This window comes from Protomyctophum bolini, assembly GCF_963924005.1.
Source record: "Protomyctophum bolini genome assembly, chromosome: 2".
Lineage (NCBI taxonomy): Eukaryota > Metazoa > Chordata > Actinopteri > Myctophiformes > Myctophidae > Protomyctophum > Protomyctophum bolini.
This window is the reverse complement of record NC_137863.1, coordinates 43,242,182-43,258,882: the sequence shown is the minus strand read 5'-3', so window position 1 is coordinate 43,258,882 and position 16,701 is coordinate 43,242,182. Positions and strand designations below refer to the sequence as shown.

General features: G+C 43.3%; 1 protein-coding gene across 1 annotated transcript in view; it reads left to right on the top strand.

Annotated features, from left to right (window-relative positions):
• LOC308334324 (sodium channel protein type 8 subunit alpha-like) overlaps positions 1–3,728 on the top strand; it is a gene marked incomplete at its 5' end in the record, with an annotated part of 30,746 nt that extends 27,018 nt beyond the window's left edge. The window contains one exon of the mRNA XM_080791025.1: positions 690–3,728. Within this exon, the coding sequence (XP_080647151.1) occupies positions 690–1,870 (1,181 nt within the window). The 3' untranslated portion in view covers positions 1,871–3,728. The remainder of the gene's footprint in view (positions 1–689) is intronic.
• Positions 3,729–16,701: the final 12,973 nt, after the last annotated feature.

Genomic DNA, 16,701 nt, shown 5'->3' with positions numbered 1-16,701 from the left:
AGTTACTATACTTACATGTTGATGCCAATACTTTGTACGGTTGCTCATGTAACATTTTTAATGTAAAAGAGTATATTCTTTTCTAGATTGTGGTATTGCTACTTTAGAAAACCAAATCGATCTGGTTCGGCATAGACCACAGAAGTCCTGACGTCACTCGCTCATCCCCTGGTTCCCAGAATTTTTGTTTTCTCTATGGAGAATACATTGGGTTTCAGAAAATCATCTCATATAGGCTATAAGCATTGTGGTCCAAAAATAAGCAAACTGTCTGTGCAATAATGTTGGTCTCTGTATCATTTATGATACAGAGACACATTTATGATACAGTCAGTCATACTTGTTAGTCAGTTCCGAACGAAAATCTAACTAATTCGGTGGCGGTAACAATAGTGTTTTCTTGCCATCAGTTGATGCTTCACATCCATATGAGTGAAAGCGCCAGAATCATGTATGACGGGAACACAGTTCTTATTTGACGCGATATAAGAAAAAGTCTATGAGAATTCAGAATGGGGGGGATAAACATAAACGCAACCCAGTTAGGATGTGTAAATGACGTCAGACTTATAGGTGCTCTACAGGTACAGTATGTGTCTTCATGTGTTGTCTAAATAATGCAATAGTATAAAATAATATCATTAGTAAGGACCTAATCCTCTCCCCACTGGCTGTGTGTTTGATTGCAGGCATGTTCCTGGCCGACATCATCGAAAAGTATTTTGTGTCACCGACCCTCTTCAGGGTCATCCGTCTTGCCCGAATTGGCAGAATTCTTCGTCTCATCAAGAGTGCAAAGGGCATTAGGACCCTGCTGTTCGCTCTGATGATGTCCCTCCCTGCCCTGTTCAACATTGGCCTGTTACTGTTCCTCGTCATGTTCATTTTCTCCATCTTCGGCATGTCGAACTTTGGCTACGTGAAATACGGCGCGGGAATCGACGACATGTACAACTTCGAGACGTTCGGCAACAGCATGATCTGCCTGTTCATGATCACCACCTCGGCCGGTTGGGACGGCCTCCTTCTACCGATCCTGAACTACCCCCCCGACTGTGACCCCTTGCTCGAGAACGCCGGCACGCCCAACACGGGCGACTGCGGCAATCCGTCGGTGGGCATCTTCTTCTTCGTTATGTACATCATCATGTCCTTCCTCGTTGTGGTCAACATGTACATTGCCATCATCTTAGAGAACTTCGGCGTGGCCACGGAGGAGAGCAGCGACCCGCTAAGCGAGGATGATTTCGAGACCTTCTACGAGGTCTGGGAGAAGTTTGACCCCGACGCGTCGCAGTTCATCACCTACTCCAAGCTGTCGGACTTCGCCGACACGCTGGAGCACCCGCTGCGCATCGCCAAGCCCAACACCATCGAGCTGATCGCCATGGACATGCCCATGGTGAGCGGCGACCGCATCCACTGCCTGGACATCCTGTTCGCCTTCACCAAGCGCGTGCTGGGCGACAGCGGCGAGCTGGACATGCTCCGCCAGCAGATGGAGGAGCGCTTCATCGCCGCCAACCCGTCCAAGGTGTCGTACGAGCCCATCACCACCACGCTCCGGCGCAAGCAGGAGGACGTCTTCGCCAAGATCATCCAGCGGGCGTACCGCTCGCACCTGTCCCGGCGGGGCTTCAAGTGCAAGCGCCGGCAGGCCAGCAAGGTGGAGAACGGCCGGACGACCAATCAGGAGCAGGACAAGAAGGAGGGCACGCCGTCCACGGCGTCCCTCCCCTCGTACGACAGCGTCACCAAGCCCGACAAGGAGAAGCAGGAGGACAACAACGATCAGGGCAACAACAACAAGAAGGGCGGACGCAAGGAGAAGGGACGAAACCAAAAAGACATCAGGGAATCAAAATGTTAAAGAGTGTGTCTCGGAAGTAATAATCACAGTAATAACAATAAATTATTATAATAATGTAACTTCAAGCAAAGTGAGAGGAAAAAAAACCATCTAAACCCACACAGATGTACAGATTATTTCATTTGCAAGTAAGAAAAGAATACTATTCAATACTTTTGTTTACAGACTTCATTCTTTTATTGACGCAGAGGGATAGCGGCGGCCGCTCCCGCCGCGGCCGGCGGCTTGAAGACACTTGAACTTGAGTAAAAACCAAACATAATCAGCGTACTGTGTGACATTGTTGCATCTAGACTGATCTTTACACAAAAGGGAACGGACAGACCGTCCGACAGACGGAATACTACGTAAAAATGTCTGTGTCTGCCCGAGTGGCAGGCGGCTCACTTTTGCTGCTGGCTCTAAACGGACGAGACAAGAGACTCTGCACACTTAGAGGCCCGCGAACGAGACGGGACGCTAGCGACGAATCCGCGGCGCGGTAACGGATTCTTATGCAAAACAGTGTCGAGACGGGAAAAACGAGGAACGCTGCTTGATGTCTGAAGAATCATCGAAAAGCAGAGAGTTCAATTGAGGGTTTTTTTTTCTGTGTCGTTTTAGCATTGAAACTAAACGTACACACTCACTCTGTGTGAGCAAAACCCACAAGAACGACTGGTGAGTGAAAGACAAACAAAAGACCCAGAGCAATGGAAGGGTTTTTTGGGTTTGTTTTGTTTGTTAATGCTAAAATATACTTGTATCTCCACTTAATTTGAGCGGCAAAAAAAAAACTAAAAAAAAAACAAAAAGGTAAAAAAAAAAAAATAAGAACAGAAAAAAATAAGAATCTTCAACATTTTGCCTCCACATGTCACTTAACTCTTCTAGTCATTTGATCTTTGTTATACCCGCATCAAAAGGCTTTTTCTACATGGGCTTTCACACCGATTGGTTAAGGGTCTGTTTATTAAAGGGTCAACTCGGGCCAAGGGCTTACATTTACTCAGAAAGATTTCCAAACAAATACATAAATAATTGTGCTTGTTCAATGCATAGAAATGACTTGCATGATGGCATGTTTTGATCAGAAATCTTGCATGAATAATCATAGTCCACAAGACACTAATACTCAGACCACAGTGGTGGCTCGACCAGGAGATCGAGGCATTGTCAAAAATTGAACGTTAAGAGGTTAATCAAAGAGAAATTATCTGGGGTTGATGATCTCAAAAACGGATCCTATTTTTCTCTCTAACACTTTTCAAATGTCAATAATCGTCGCCTCGATGGCGGACGGAGTGTGGAAACTTGTTCGGGATTGTAAAAGTCTGGCTTATTTTCGACTGAGGAAGGCGTTTGGCGCTTTGTTCAGTAGAGAATGCCACGGTTTTCTTTGTTTTGTTTAATCTTGTCGAGCGACATCACGCCTCGCAAGACTTGAATCAGGCTCCTTATAGATACAGCAACATTGTGGAATGAGAGAAGGAAAGAATCCAAACACTTTTTTGCTGCTCTGGAGATATGTGTCAGATTAACGGGAATGGGTACTGTCTGTGTATTTGTGGGATGGTTTCAAAGAGTGGAGAATGGAATCACTGTAAATCAAAAGAAGAAGGTAGAAGAAGAAAAAAAAATACAAGAAGAAGAAGCTTATATTTATAATTTATATGCAACAACATCATTTATGTAATGTACCATACCACCTGCCTTTGGTTCTGTGAAAGAGGTTTTAATGTGACACAGGCATGGCAAGCTCCTTTTCCATTCCGTTTCTCTTGAGGATGGGTTAGATTTATGGAAGGGCTGAGAGGGCTTTTTAACCAGTTCAACGTTAATTTGTAACTTTAGATATGGATAACATTCGACTTACTAATATGTTGCTTTTATCAAAAACGATTAACACCCTGTTCATTCGCTGATATGATTTTTTTTGGCGGCTCATTTTAAACACTGTTGTCAAGTCTAGTTTGATGTGGGAATGGAGTCGTTCCCATGCTAGAAACTGCGTCTGTTACGGGTGTCCTCAGTTAGAGTCGCCGGTTTAGAGAGAGAGAGAGAAACAGAAACCTGTGAGTGGATAATAGAACATTGTGTGGAGAAGCCAAAGAGACCTGCCACGTTAAAGCCTGTTTTATACTCCGTAGTGGAACGGAGAGGCGCGGGCCGGACACAGCCCCGCCCCCAACAAGCAGATAACTTGTAGATCCGCTGTTGTTTTGGCGCGCGGCTCGGCCCACGCCACGGAGTACAAACAAAGCACTGAAACCCCTCCCCCCCCCCCTTTGTCCATGGAGTGGGATTGGGCGAAGTACGGCCCGCCCCATTCTGTCTTGTTTTTGTTAGTTCTTTTTGCTGTCATCGTTAATAAGACGGAGACGAGACCATAGAAATGTATGCAATGCTTGGAAAATTCACCCCTTTTTCTCAGGAGATAATATTATAGATGTATTATTATGAGCTCTGCAACTAAATGCAAGTGAATGTGATGAGAGTATTTATGAACAAAAAAAAAAAGAACTGTTTGCTTTATTTTCTGTTTTTTGCCACGCTGATGGACAATGATGCCTGCCCCCCCCCCCCCCTGTCAGGGGGCCGTCTTTGTGCCCGCCCACCCCGGGTCGTAGAGCTTCCTGCTTATGACGCTTACGAAAAATAGGGCTAGAAGAAGCATCTCAGCGACACAAAACGGTAAAAGAGAAAGAAAAAAAACACTTCGCTGGCATTTTGTGGATTATGTCAATATCGGCTCATTGGACCGAAGTCTGGTCTCGATTAAATTTCAATATATGAAAAAGAAACCACGGTAACATTGCCCCCCCCTCCCCTCCCCTCCCCACCCCCAAACAGCAATCACAGATATTAGCAAACCGCTGTGAGTGCCAATGCTCGGTGTGTATGTAAAGGCCCCGCCAGATGTTCCCGTAGATTTGACACGATGCGTGCTCTGAAAAGCATGTTGTCCCAAACCCGTTAAAAAAAATCAGTATTTTCAATAAATTCTTGCTGCCGTGTCTCTCCCGCCACCCCGGGAGACACCAACGCTATACGTTAGTTTAGAACGCTGCTCTCCCCTATGGCCACGCTGGAACCACCCCCTTGGGGTTTTACTGAATGGCGAACAATGGGCCAGTCGACAAGCTCGCTACGGGTCGCCCGAACGCGAAGCGCTTGCGAGCTTGTAAGATCTGCGCTCATTTAGATTTGTTGAATCTTATTGATTTTTTTTAAGTATTACCTTTTCTTTTTTAATTCATGTTTTTGTGTTCAAAGATCTCTTTTTACATATAAAACAGAATTGAAAAGTAAAAAAAAATGGATGTCCTCGGCTACCCCCAGAAAGGGTCCGCGACCGACCACATTGTTTGGGAAACACTGCTCTCTCTGAAACCATATCTCATATTCTCCATCGTGCATTTTTCTTCATATTTGCTATGATTATTAATACTGCATAACAAATACCAAATAACCACCAGAGCACTGGGTGCATCGTTACGTTATGGTACTGTGAGCCTACAAGCACCAACGCCAGAGCTTTTTGCACTTCCTGTTGTGCAGTGATGTCACTTCCTGTCTATGAACACCCCCCCCCCCCCCTCCTCATCCCTTCTTCTCGAGTTCTATTGGTCCAGTAGCTGCATGACGAGATCTCCAAACACCAAACAGTGTGGGGCGTTGAACTTGAACCAAATAAAAACTCTGAATGACGAAAAAGCATAAAAAACGAACGCTACTGCCGTACCATTTTCTCTCCAAGACCAACCATGGATTACAGAAAAATGGAAGAAAAACAATTTACACACACATATAAACATCCATTTGGGAAAAAGTGAAAAAAAAAAGAAGAAATAATTGTACAGTTCCGGCTATGTTGTATACGGCACAAAACGCTGAAGTTTAAGAATGGACTTTTTAAGAGATTATAAATAATGTAATATATAATTTTATTTTAACGGCATGCGTAGTTTTTTGTAAATACAGAATTACTTAAAAAACTACAGCTATTATTCTAATACTAAATATTCTTGACCATATAGAATGGCTTTCTCCAGCTGACACCCCTGGTCACGTGACCTTATCGTTAGAAAGGACTAGATTTTTTTTTGAGTCACTTTTCACATAAGAGGGAAGTAAGCTAAAAGAATCTATTATTAAAGTGCAAAAGCTATATTTAAATCTATATAAAAATCAACACATCTACAAAGGGAGGGTATACTTACATATATTATATATATAAATTTTAATTATATATATAAATATGTTTAGTATACATTAGAAATAATGTCTTCAACTCAACTGCCCCCACCCCCCCTATTGTCCGCTTCTTGTATTCAAAAGGGAGACCCGGTAAAAATTAAAAAAAAAACACAGACTGTAATTGATCATGTTTGTTTTGTTTGTGTGTTTTGTGCAATAAATGTTGAGAGTATGTCCAGAACTCTGGCCTGCCCCCCGCTGGCCACCAGCGTACCATGCATGGTGTTGTACTTGATGACTAGACTGCTTGCTGATTGCACTACCAGCACACCCTTTTTTACACGTGTGTCTCTGCCATGAGGGTTTTCTGTTCTGACCATGCACATGTATGTCCCATGAGGCTTTTATTATGTAACCATGTCTGTCCCGTAAGGGTTTTATTTTGTAACAATGTCTGTCCCATGAGGGTTTTATATATTTTGCGACAATGTAGGCCTATTTCCTGTACGGTTTTTATTTTGTAACAATGTATTTCCCGTAAGGGTTTTATTATCTGACAATGTCTGTCCCATAAGGCTTTCATGTTTCGACGATGTCTTTCCCATATAGGGTTCCCCCCCGCGTCTCACCACAACGTAAAAAGGAAAACGTACAACCGGTTTTAAACCTAAATCTTTTCTCCGCCGTTTCATTTTTTACTCTATGTTTTTGTACTGACGTGTGGCGATACATAAACGCCCGTCTGCTCTCCGTATATTTCGCTTTACGTAGAGCAGACGCAAGTCGACTATGCTGGACGTGATCTTTTTATGGATATGAAAGTATCACGTCGGCATTTTAATATCGACGCACGTCATGCGTCCTTTGACGTTATGTTGACGTTTGGCGGAGTAATACGTGGAAGACGTGTGGGCTGTTTTGACACTTATTAGACGTGACACTTATTATTGACACATGTACACACGTACAGACATGCGCATGCACATAGACACGTGTTCACACCCACGCACACGCCCTCACACACGCACACACAGCCAGAGGCCGGTGACAGTCGACGAGTGTCTCCATTTATTTCCCCTGTTATTATTTTCTCTGTTCTTTTCAATATGACATACCGGCATATCTAAATGATAATTTTGTTAAGGGTCAGACGTCGTCTTAAATCGAAGAGTTCTGTCAAGTTTCTTTCTGGTGCAATATCTCTTCAAACGGCACGTGCCTTTTTAGCTTCCCATTTAGTCTGTCAATGAAATCCGAAATCCGATCGATTATCCCTGAAACCCGTGAATCAAAAATGGAACACGACAGAATAATCATGTATTGACTTAAATAAATAAAATGAAATAAAACAAAACCCTTATTGGAAATGAAGCAGCTCTTAGACTAGACTGACTGAACTAACATCCCGTAGAGCTCTGTGTGTGTGTTCTGCTTTTAAAGCACCGGCTGATACTGTATGGTACGGCATCAGCGTATGATGAGTCACCTCTTAATAGTAAAGAGAGAACAGCTTGCCTTCTGTTTCACACTTCTGTATACATTTCCGATGTTTGATTTACATATTGGTTTATGTAGCCTTTCCTTTGTAGCATGACTGAGGTAAATTTGTTTTCTTTGCTGAAAATAGGCTAAATCGCAAAAAAAAAGAAGGGAAAAAAATGCCTTTTGACTGTCGTTATCTCTTGCCACTAAAAACAGTCAGAGAGAGAGAGAGAGAGAGAAAGAGAGAGAGGCCGATGTGTTGCACAAAACCTCATGGGATTATTAAAGTGAGAATCAGTGAAAGATTGTCTTCATTTGAGCACGAATCTATTTCCAAACAATAAAGCAGCCTTCCAGTTATGTGTGTGTGTCAGAGTGTGGCGTCATTTTTGGGGTGTTTAAAGATGAAAGCGATGTGGAGTGTAAATTGTTCTGTTGTTTGATGTTTATTACGCGTGTGGTGTACTCTGTGTTTAACCATGTAAGTGATGTAACCTTACCCAAGTCTGACATCATTTCCACGTCCTACCTTAACCTGGGTCACATGTCCCCCCCCCCCCCCCCCATTCCGAATTCCCATAGACTTTTATAATATCGCATCATCAAATAAGAGAGCCGTGTTCCAAAAATAAACAAATCATCCTGCCATTTTGACTCGTATGGATATGAAGAACCTTAACTGACGACGAGAAATCGCCAATGTCACCACCGCTGAATTAATGACACAATTAAACAGACAGAAACTGACAGACTGTAACAAATATGAGTGACTGTCGTAAATGATACAGAGACACCTCCCCGACAATACCGCCGAGACGGTTTGGTCCCCTCCTATATAGGCCTATACACAGGTTTAATGTTTGTCTTTAGTTCAATGTTTGTTTTGTAAAAGCATTGACAGTGAAGGGAAAATGTACGTCCTATAATGTGCCTCATTACGTCATGTTGTCTCTGTATTATTAATGGCGTTTATTGTTTGTGTTGGCACCGTTTGTTTTACATCACCATTACGTCACCTATAGTGAGTTAGACTTTAGCGCCACTCACTTCACACGGGTGTGACTTTTGGACCACATTTCTTATATGAGACGATTCTATATGATGACCCAATGTTATTCTCCATAGAGAAATGACTTCCGTGAACCAGAGGATGAACGTCAGGACTTCTGTTCTCTGTGGGTAAGCATAGTAGGCTATAGGGTCACCATCCAGGAATTTGCAGTTGATGATTAATTGTTGTTTTGGCATTTGGAACCTATAAATCTAAATTACATCACTGTTTGCCTTTTTATAGGCTTTATAAACACAAATAGCACAGGGAAGATATGCCATTGACTGAAATACAATGACAATGACCGGTATACGGCTAACACAGGGTTAATGATCGTATACTTATGGCTAACACTTTTTATTATTATACATCATTGTCCCACGATTTTTGTAACCCATTTGTTTTCACCCTGCATTGTCCATTGTCTAATGTGATCCGGGGCGCTACACTCTCTCTGCCAACCTGGGGAGAGCAACAGACTGACCGCATGCTTCCTTCAATGCATGACGAGTCCAAGCCGCTTCTTTTCACCTGACAGGGGGGAATTTCCTCGGCCGTACGTAGCGTGTTGGAAGGAACACGTTATTCCAACTATAGTTCCTTTCCCCCTCCATCAGCCGCCCCGCCTGGTCAGGGGGAGGCAGTAGAGACCAGGATTACTGCATGTTATTACCTATACCCTAGGGGACACGAGGAGAACATGGAAACTACACACAAAGGCCCTTTCAGATACCCATCGGGCACCGGTGACGTGGAGGAGAGAAATAATTGCGATCAGGCTATGATGTAGCCAACTAATAGAACCTTTGACATGCCTAGGCTAACTCTCCTAGAAAGAAGGCGGAGTCAGGAGGTTCCCAAACTTTCCCGGTCACGACCCTAAAGAGCGATTTGCCCGGGACCAAACTAGTGAACATAGCAGATCTAAGAAGTGCAGAATGCATCGCTTCGTGCCGCCTTGCGAGCTTGTAGATCACTATTAATTAATATATAATAGTGATGCATGATATAAATCGGTAGGCCTACCATATCGAAATCGGCCATATTGCCCATAACATATCGGTATCGGATCGGTCTCAAAATAATACAGATTATTTTCACAGATATTAATTAATGTTACCGTCCGTCAATCGCTTTTGTTTTGTGTATTACGCAGCATAATCTGTATAATATCGGAATCGGTCAGAATCGGTATCGGCAGATATGACGCTGCAAATAATAATCGGAGATCGGATATCGGACATCGGACATAATTTGATAATCGTGCACCCATAATATATGTATGACTTTCACCGTAAATATTAGGGTGAACGTCGTAAGATGTCGTAAGATAAATCTACGATGTCCAATTCAACCACATTAAGCTATTCTTCTTTGTTCATGCTTTGATGACATAATTCTGTCTTCTTCTTCTCTGGTTGCTTTATTGACTGTGAGGGATCTGTGTGCTGTGAGGGGGGGGGGTCTGTGTGTGTGTGTGTGTGTGTGTGTGTGTGTGTGTGTGTGTGTGTGTGTGTGTGTGTGTGTGTGTGTGTGTGTGCGCGTGTGCGTGCGTGCGTGCGTGCGGTGGGGTGTGTCATGATGCAGCAGCAACTGAGACTACTTCAGAGGAAGCAGGTACGTGCGTGCGCCTGTGTGTATGTGTGTGTGTGTGTGTGTGTGTGAGAGAGAGGGAGGGAGGGGTAGAGCACACAGACAGTGCTGCAGTGCAGATAGATGAATGCAGTGGCCTCGTGCTGACTCAGCACCACGGACAGCTCCCCATAGGCTGCTGCTACAGCCAACCCACTGCACGTACACACGCACGCACGCCACAGCCAACCCACGCACGGCAAATCTACAAGCTCACGTCGATCGACCTACAAGCTCTCACAAGGCACCGCCTCCCAGGCCTGGCGCCCTGTTACATGAGCTTGTAGATCGTCTATCTCCCATGATAGCAGGGCATACGACAAAGCTAATTAACCACTTCATGGTGCGTTTGCAGCGTTCACACAGGCATAATGCAAAGATTCAGTCTACCATTCATTGTCAATGGAAGCCAGAGACGCACACAGAAACAGCAGGCTGGGAGGGGGACCTGAAACAAGACATAGAATAGTAGACAGACATAAACCAAGCCCGAAGGGACTTATGGTCCCTTATTGTATATGTCGCTTTTTTTCTTCTCCTTCTTGTTCTTCTTCTACAAAAATAGCAGTTCTGGCTTAACCGTGCAGTCGGTTTTCACAAAACCTAACATTATGGTAGAGGGCTATGCCAAACGGTGAGGACGCAAAGCCCATGACCGTTGGCCAAAGTGTGGTGCTATAGCACTCAATTGAAAATGCAAACTTTGAACAGTCATATCTCATGAACCGTTTGACAACTTTTGTGTTCAGACTTTTTACCTCTCACCTTTAGATCACCCACCATTTAAAATTAGGGATGTGCCAATGAGACATTTTGGCCAATATCGATATTGGTTATAATTAATTGCTGTTATGGCCGATAACCGATATTACTGATGTCGATATGATCTCATTCTGTATTGAATAATTATAATAATTTTGTCCATTCTGAAAAATACATGCAACAGCCTAGGGTATCTGCACTGCAGGCTTATAGGCAAGTCAGTTAACTTAAATGCCTTCATATTTAATATTGTGAGCTTGTAGATCTGTTCAAGCTGCTACTTTGGGCTTGTTTATCTGTAAAGACAGACCGATTAATCGGACTGATTAATTTATCGGTCTGATTGATTAATCGAACCGATGCCGATTAATATAAAAAACAACTAAAATCATGTGTTTGCCAATTAATCTCCCATCAGTATTTAGAATGATATGAAAAACAGGTAAAATCTCCCGGATCTTTGATCAAAATGCACGTACATTTGTACGTGAAAAAATAAAGCTTTTATGAGCCGACGGAAATTGCAGTTTTATGAAAATGCTTCTGCCCCCAATACATACATGCAGCGTCACATGTCTATGAAACTTTACAGTATGGTAGAGGATCATGCCAAAATAGCACTGAACCCAGTTTTACTCCAATTGGCCTAGCAATTGTTCGAAAATGAAACCTTTTGAACAGGCATAACTCATGCCTCGTTTGGCCAAAAGCCATTTCACTTGTATCCACATGTGCCTTGACTCATGGGGAACACATCTGTCACTTTGACCAGTAAGCTCCGTTTGAGTTTTGACCAATTCTCGTGAAATGTTTTACACACATTCCATGGACCATTATCTGAAATCCCAGTAGAAGAGAAGTTTTGTCTGTGAAAATGTGTACAAAAAATATCGATGCATGCAACAATAACAGACACTTTGAACTTTTGAACTCATGCCTCATCTGTCTGTCTGTCTGTCTGTCTGGGGTACGAACAGTTGCAATACAGCTGGGACCTAAAGTGGCACTGTTGACGTGCGTGCATATCGTGCGTGTTTTTTTAAAATTATTCATCATCTAACTTATAAAAGGAAATCAAATATTACTGGTTTCAAGACAATTAAGTAAACATGTTTATGGATAGTCTGACAGATTCATTTACTGATAGTGTTCAACTGGTGGTGCAGTCGGTAGCACTGTCGCCTCACAGCTAGAAGTTCCTGGGGACGCTTTGGGCGCTGCATGGGGGCGTGTTCTCTCCGCTGCGTCATCCTCAGTGCCCATACTCTGGGTAGGGTTGGCAAAAGGACCATTCTGTGTGGAGTTTGCATGTTCTCCCTGTGTCCCCTATAGTAGGTACCCTCACAAAAACCATGCAGTAATCCTGGTCTCGATACTGCCTCCCCCCATGTCAGCTGAGGCGCCTGATGGAGGGGAAAGGAACCCGGGAAACTCCTCTGTGTCAGGTGCTGCTCTCTCTGTCACCATCTGGTGGTGGTGGTGGGAATTGAATAAACAATAGAACAGAACAGAAATAACCGAGAATCTTTTTTCTAATCTACGGTACGTCTAAAGGGTAAAAAAAAACGACGATCTATTCTTAGATTAGTTGAAACAAGTTGCATGATTATATACATTTTACTTTGTACTTATTTCTTTTAAATATATTCCATACCAGAAAAGAAAATTAAAAAAAAAAGGAAGCATGAGCTCAGTCCGGGGCTCTCCCCTGGTTGGCAGAGGGAGAGTAGCACAGCAACTTGGACATCAAATCGAAATACAATATTATTATTTTTTTCATTTTTGATGATCTTCCTTTAGATTCTAATGTTTTTCTTCCTACCAGACTCTTCGTTCGACAGAGAAGAGTCAACTATTCACTCGCCTCGGTAGGCCTATTGGCTTTCTTTTCAGCATCGCGGGGATTCGCGGCCGCCTTGGCTTTATTTTTGTTTTTCTTCTTCCTTCATGGGCGCCCACAGCATCTGGGCCTCAGTGCATTGCACGGGTTGCACCGTCGATATTCACGCCTGTGCCTGCATGATAACTATACATAGGAGGTAGTACGTATGTAAAACCTGCATTATAAATATACATAGAGGTCTTCCCTCTGGCCTGCTTCCATCCATCACAGTGAGGTGGGCTGTACATTAACTAGGACACTGGATATACAGTATGTCTGCTTTGTTGGCTTCTGTGTATGTGCATGCATGCGTGCATGCGTGCGTGCGTGCGTGCGTGCGTGTGTGTGTGTGTGTGTGTGTGTGTGTGCGTGCGTGCGTGTAGTAACATTTTAAAAATTAACCTTGCAAGGACCATGTTTTATGGTTTACAAATATTACATTTAGGCTTTATTTGAACTGTCACACACCCAACATAACTATATCTACAAGTTTACGCGCTGTGAGCTTTTTGTAGATCTGCTATTTTGGGTGCAAGAACACCGGCTCACAATTACCCTAGGGGTACACAGAGGTACTACATGGTGGTATGTGTAAGGTACTACATGGAGGTACGTGTCCCTCTAGGGGTGCACATATGTACTGTACCCCTAGGCGTACACAGAGGTTCTATGGGGGTACGTGTCCCCCTAGGGTACACAGAGGTACTACATGGGGGATGGGTGTATGTGTAAGGTAGCCTACATGGACTGGAGGTACGTGTCCCCCTAGGGGTACGCAGATGTACTACATGGAGTACGTGTCCCCCTAGGGGTATACACAGTCACAGCTGTACTACATGGGGGTACGTGTCCCCCTAGAGGTGGGGTACGCCTACTACAGAAGTGGGGCCTACTACAGAAGTGGGGGGGAAATGGATACAGTTTAAAGTAAATGTGGTGCAGGATGCTCTAATTTCAAGTCTTTCACTCCATTTCCTATTTGTAATGTTATATTCTTCAATATTTTCTTCAAAAGGTTTGTTATCGTTCATTCGTAGCATCGGATGGAAACCTTATAGCCTATGTCCAAAACGTGGTCCTATAATACATAAACTGGGGGTCCTTGAAATAAAAATGGAGAATCACTGCTATCAACATCTTCTCATAGTGATATGAGGCTCCCTGGCATATCTTTTCAAATGGGCGTCCGTGGGCTAATAAGGCTAACAAATGTGACCATTTGGGGGTCCTTGACGTGAAGCAGTTTGAGAAGCAGGTTGGTTCAGAACACTGCCACCGTCGACTGGTCACCTTTTAATAGTTCATCACACTAAACAACACGCAGCTATCTGCCACCATCTGCTGGTCAACTTGCTCAACTACAATAGTGTTCATTTTGTTGACATAAAAGACCAAGATTGTGTATATTTAGTCGACTGAAGTCCCATTCGCATTGGATGCCCCACCCAGATGTTATGCACTGGAGCCTCTACAGTGGTGTCCGTTGGGGACTGGCCTACTTGGAACGATGCAAGTTAGAAATGCATGCCCCCCACCCAGATATTATGTCTAGTGTCTCTTTCATGCCCATAATGGAGTTCTTTGTCAGGCATGCCCAAATATGGAGACGTCAGAATGATGTCAGAACAGGCCAGCTCCATATATAGACCCTGGGCAGGGGGCCTTGTCCAGAGCCCGGGCAGAGGCCTTTTGGGGCGGTTCTGGACAACCGTGGGTCCGACCGACTCGACACCATGGCACTGCCCCCCCCCTGTGGTGGGGTGGAACGCATGACTTTGGGGCGAACGGTTCTCGAGTTTTGTGGATTACACACAGACAGACGGAGACTTGGTGCATTTATAGATCTGTGTTTTTTGTGGCGCACTGGATTCGCACTGGATAAGCATTAAGCAGCATTAAGCATTAAGCAACTATCCATAAGTTTGACTTATGGATATCATTCATTACTGTGGGTGTGGGAGAGTGCAATCATCCAATCCACTAAAGCAACTCAATTTTGTTTTGGCAAATGTTTTGGAGGCACTATACCCACACTTGTATCTCTATTGCTCATCACACGAATGTCTGGTTACAACAAGCATATCTTGTTGTAAAAAGTGACTAATCAACGAAAAACGATGTGAAATACAATACCAGTTATTAAATGGGAGAAATAATCGATCAAAGTTATTAAGTCTCCAAAATGAATGTTGTGCTCTGAACTGGGCTGACACATACGGACACTAGAGGGAGCCCATGCCCAATAAAATACATCATCCACAGCACTGCTACAAGGCCCATTTTTGGATGGATGTGACTTAACTCGATATATTTTAACTTTCTAAACTACTTTTAGCCTGATATTATACTTAGCTGGTTGCTGGATTGATCCATAAACTCGTCGTGAGCTTGCAGATCTGCGTGACAAAAATCAGATCAAATACAAATGTAAATCTATTGACATTTTAAGGACGCTAGATATTAACTGACCATTCCTTAAAATACCAGTAATCTTCAACATTGAATTATGTCATAAATATACTGTTAGAGCCAATTTAGTTATTTCTTATTTATTGATTTGCTTGGACACTCGTTGCTGCCCCCCGCTGTTTGGGCTATGAAATAGTTGCCACAGGCCCACAGCTCACACAGCAGGATGGAACCTCTCGATAAGGATGTGACAGTTGGGAAGTGTTTGGACACGCACACGCGTGAGCGAGGACGGCAGCAAACAGTTTTTTGACCACATAATTATAAACAAGTCCACAACACAATAGAAAGAAGAAATAAGAAGAGAATAGTTTTGTTTACGTTATATTGAACTCTTACATTTACACTGATTTATTTACACACACACACACACGCACACACACACACACACACACACACACACACACACACACTACACAGCGAAGCTGATCGTTGTTGTTTTATAAACAACGCTGTGTGCAAACAATAATGGACCCTTGAATGTGCGTCGAACTACTACACCGTCTCTGAACCCGGCGACTTGAAAATTAAGGTAGGACAATTAAGTCTCCATAACATATAGCATACCTTAGAGTTGTTGTGTGGGAATAATAAAAAAAGTCCCCCCTTCTGTTTACCCTATAGAACTGGAATTCTACAACTTGGGGTCATGTGATCAGTGACATCACAGTTCGTTGTAGCCATGGGTGTCCATGCCATAGACTCAGTATTAATAACACACAACATAAAATACACATTTTAAAGTTGGAAAGAAAGAGGGTGAAAGAGTGTTTGGTATAGTGTCTTTATTCCAGTCCTTTTTGAGGTAGACTATTATAACAATTTCAAGAATTCTCAACATTTGCTCCTTTTTATGACCAAGGTGAGATGAACACGAAAGACTGAACTTCCATGTCTTCAAAGATGAGGTAGAAATGGTTACAGAGGAAAAAGTACACGCTAACAATAAGCAGTTAAAAACGACTGAAATTACAAAGATAACATTGAAATCCCACATTTTGTTGGACAAACTCAACTCCGGTTGGGTCTGTGTTTTCTATCTCTTTTACTGAATCTCATTCATATTATGGCATATAATGTCATGGATCTGTGACATGAAATAAGCCAGCTAGTATTATTCACACTGGTAACATGTACTGTAGTATGTACTGTAAGTAGGCCGGAGTGGCTTATTGTCGGTATGAGCCGGTAACATGTGGGAGTCTGTCCCCGTTACGATGCGCTAGATCTCTGGGAGATTGGAGTCTGTCCCCGTTACAATGCGCTAGATCTCTGGGAGATGAAGTCTGTCCCCGTTACAATGCGCTAGACCCTTGGGAGATGAAGTCTGTCCCCGTTACAATGCACTAGATCTCTGGGAGATTGGAGTCTGTC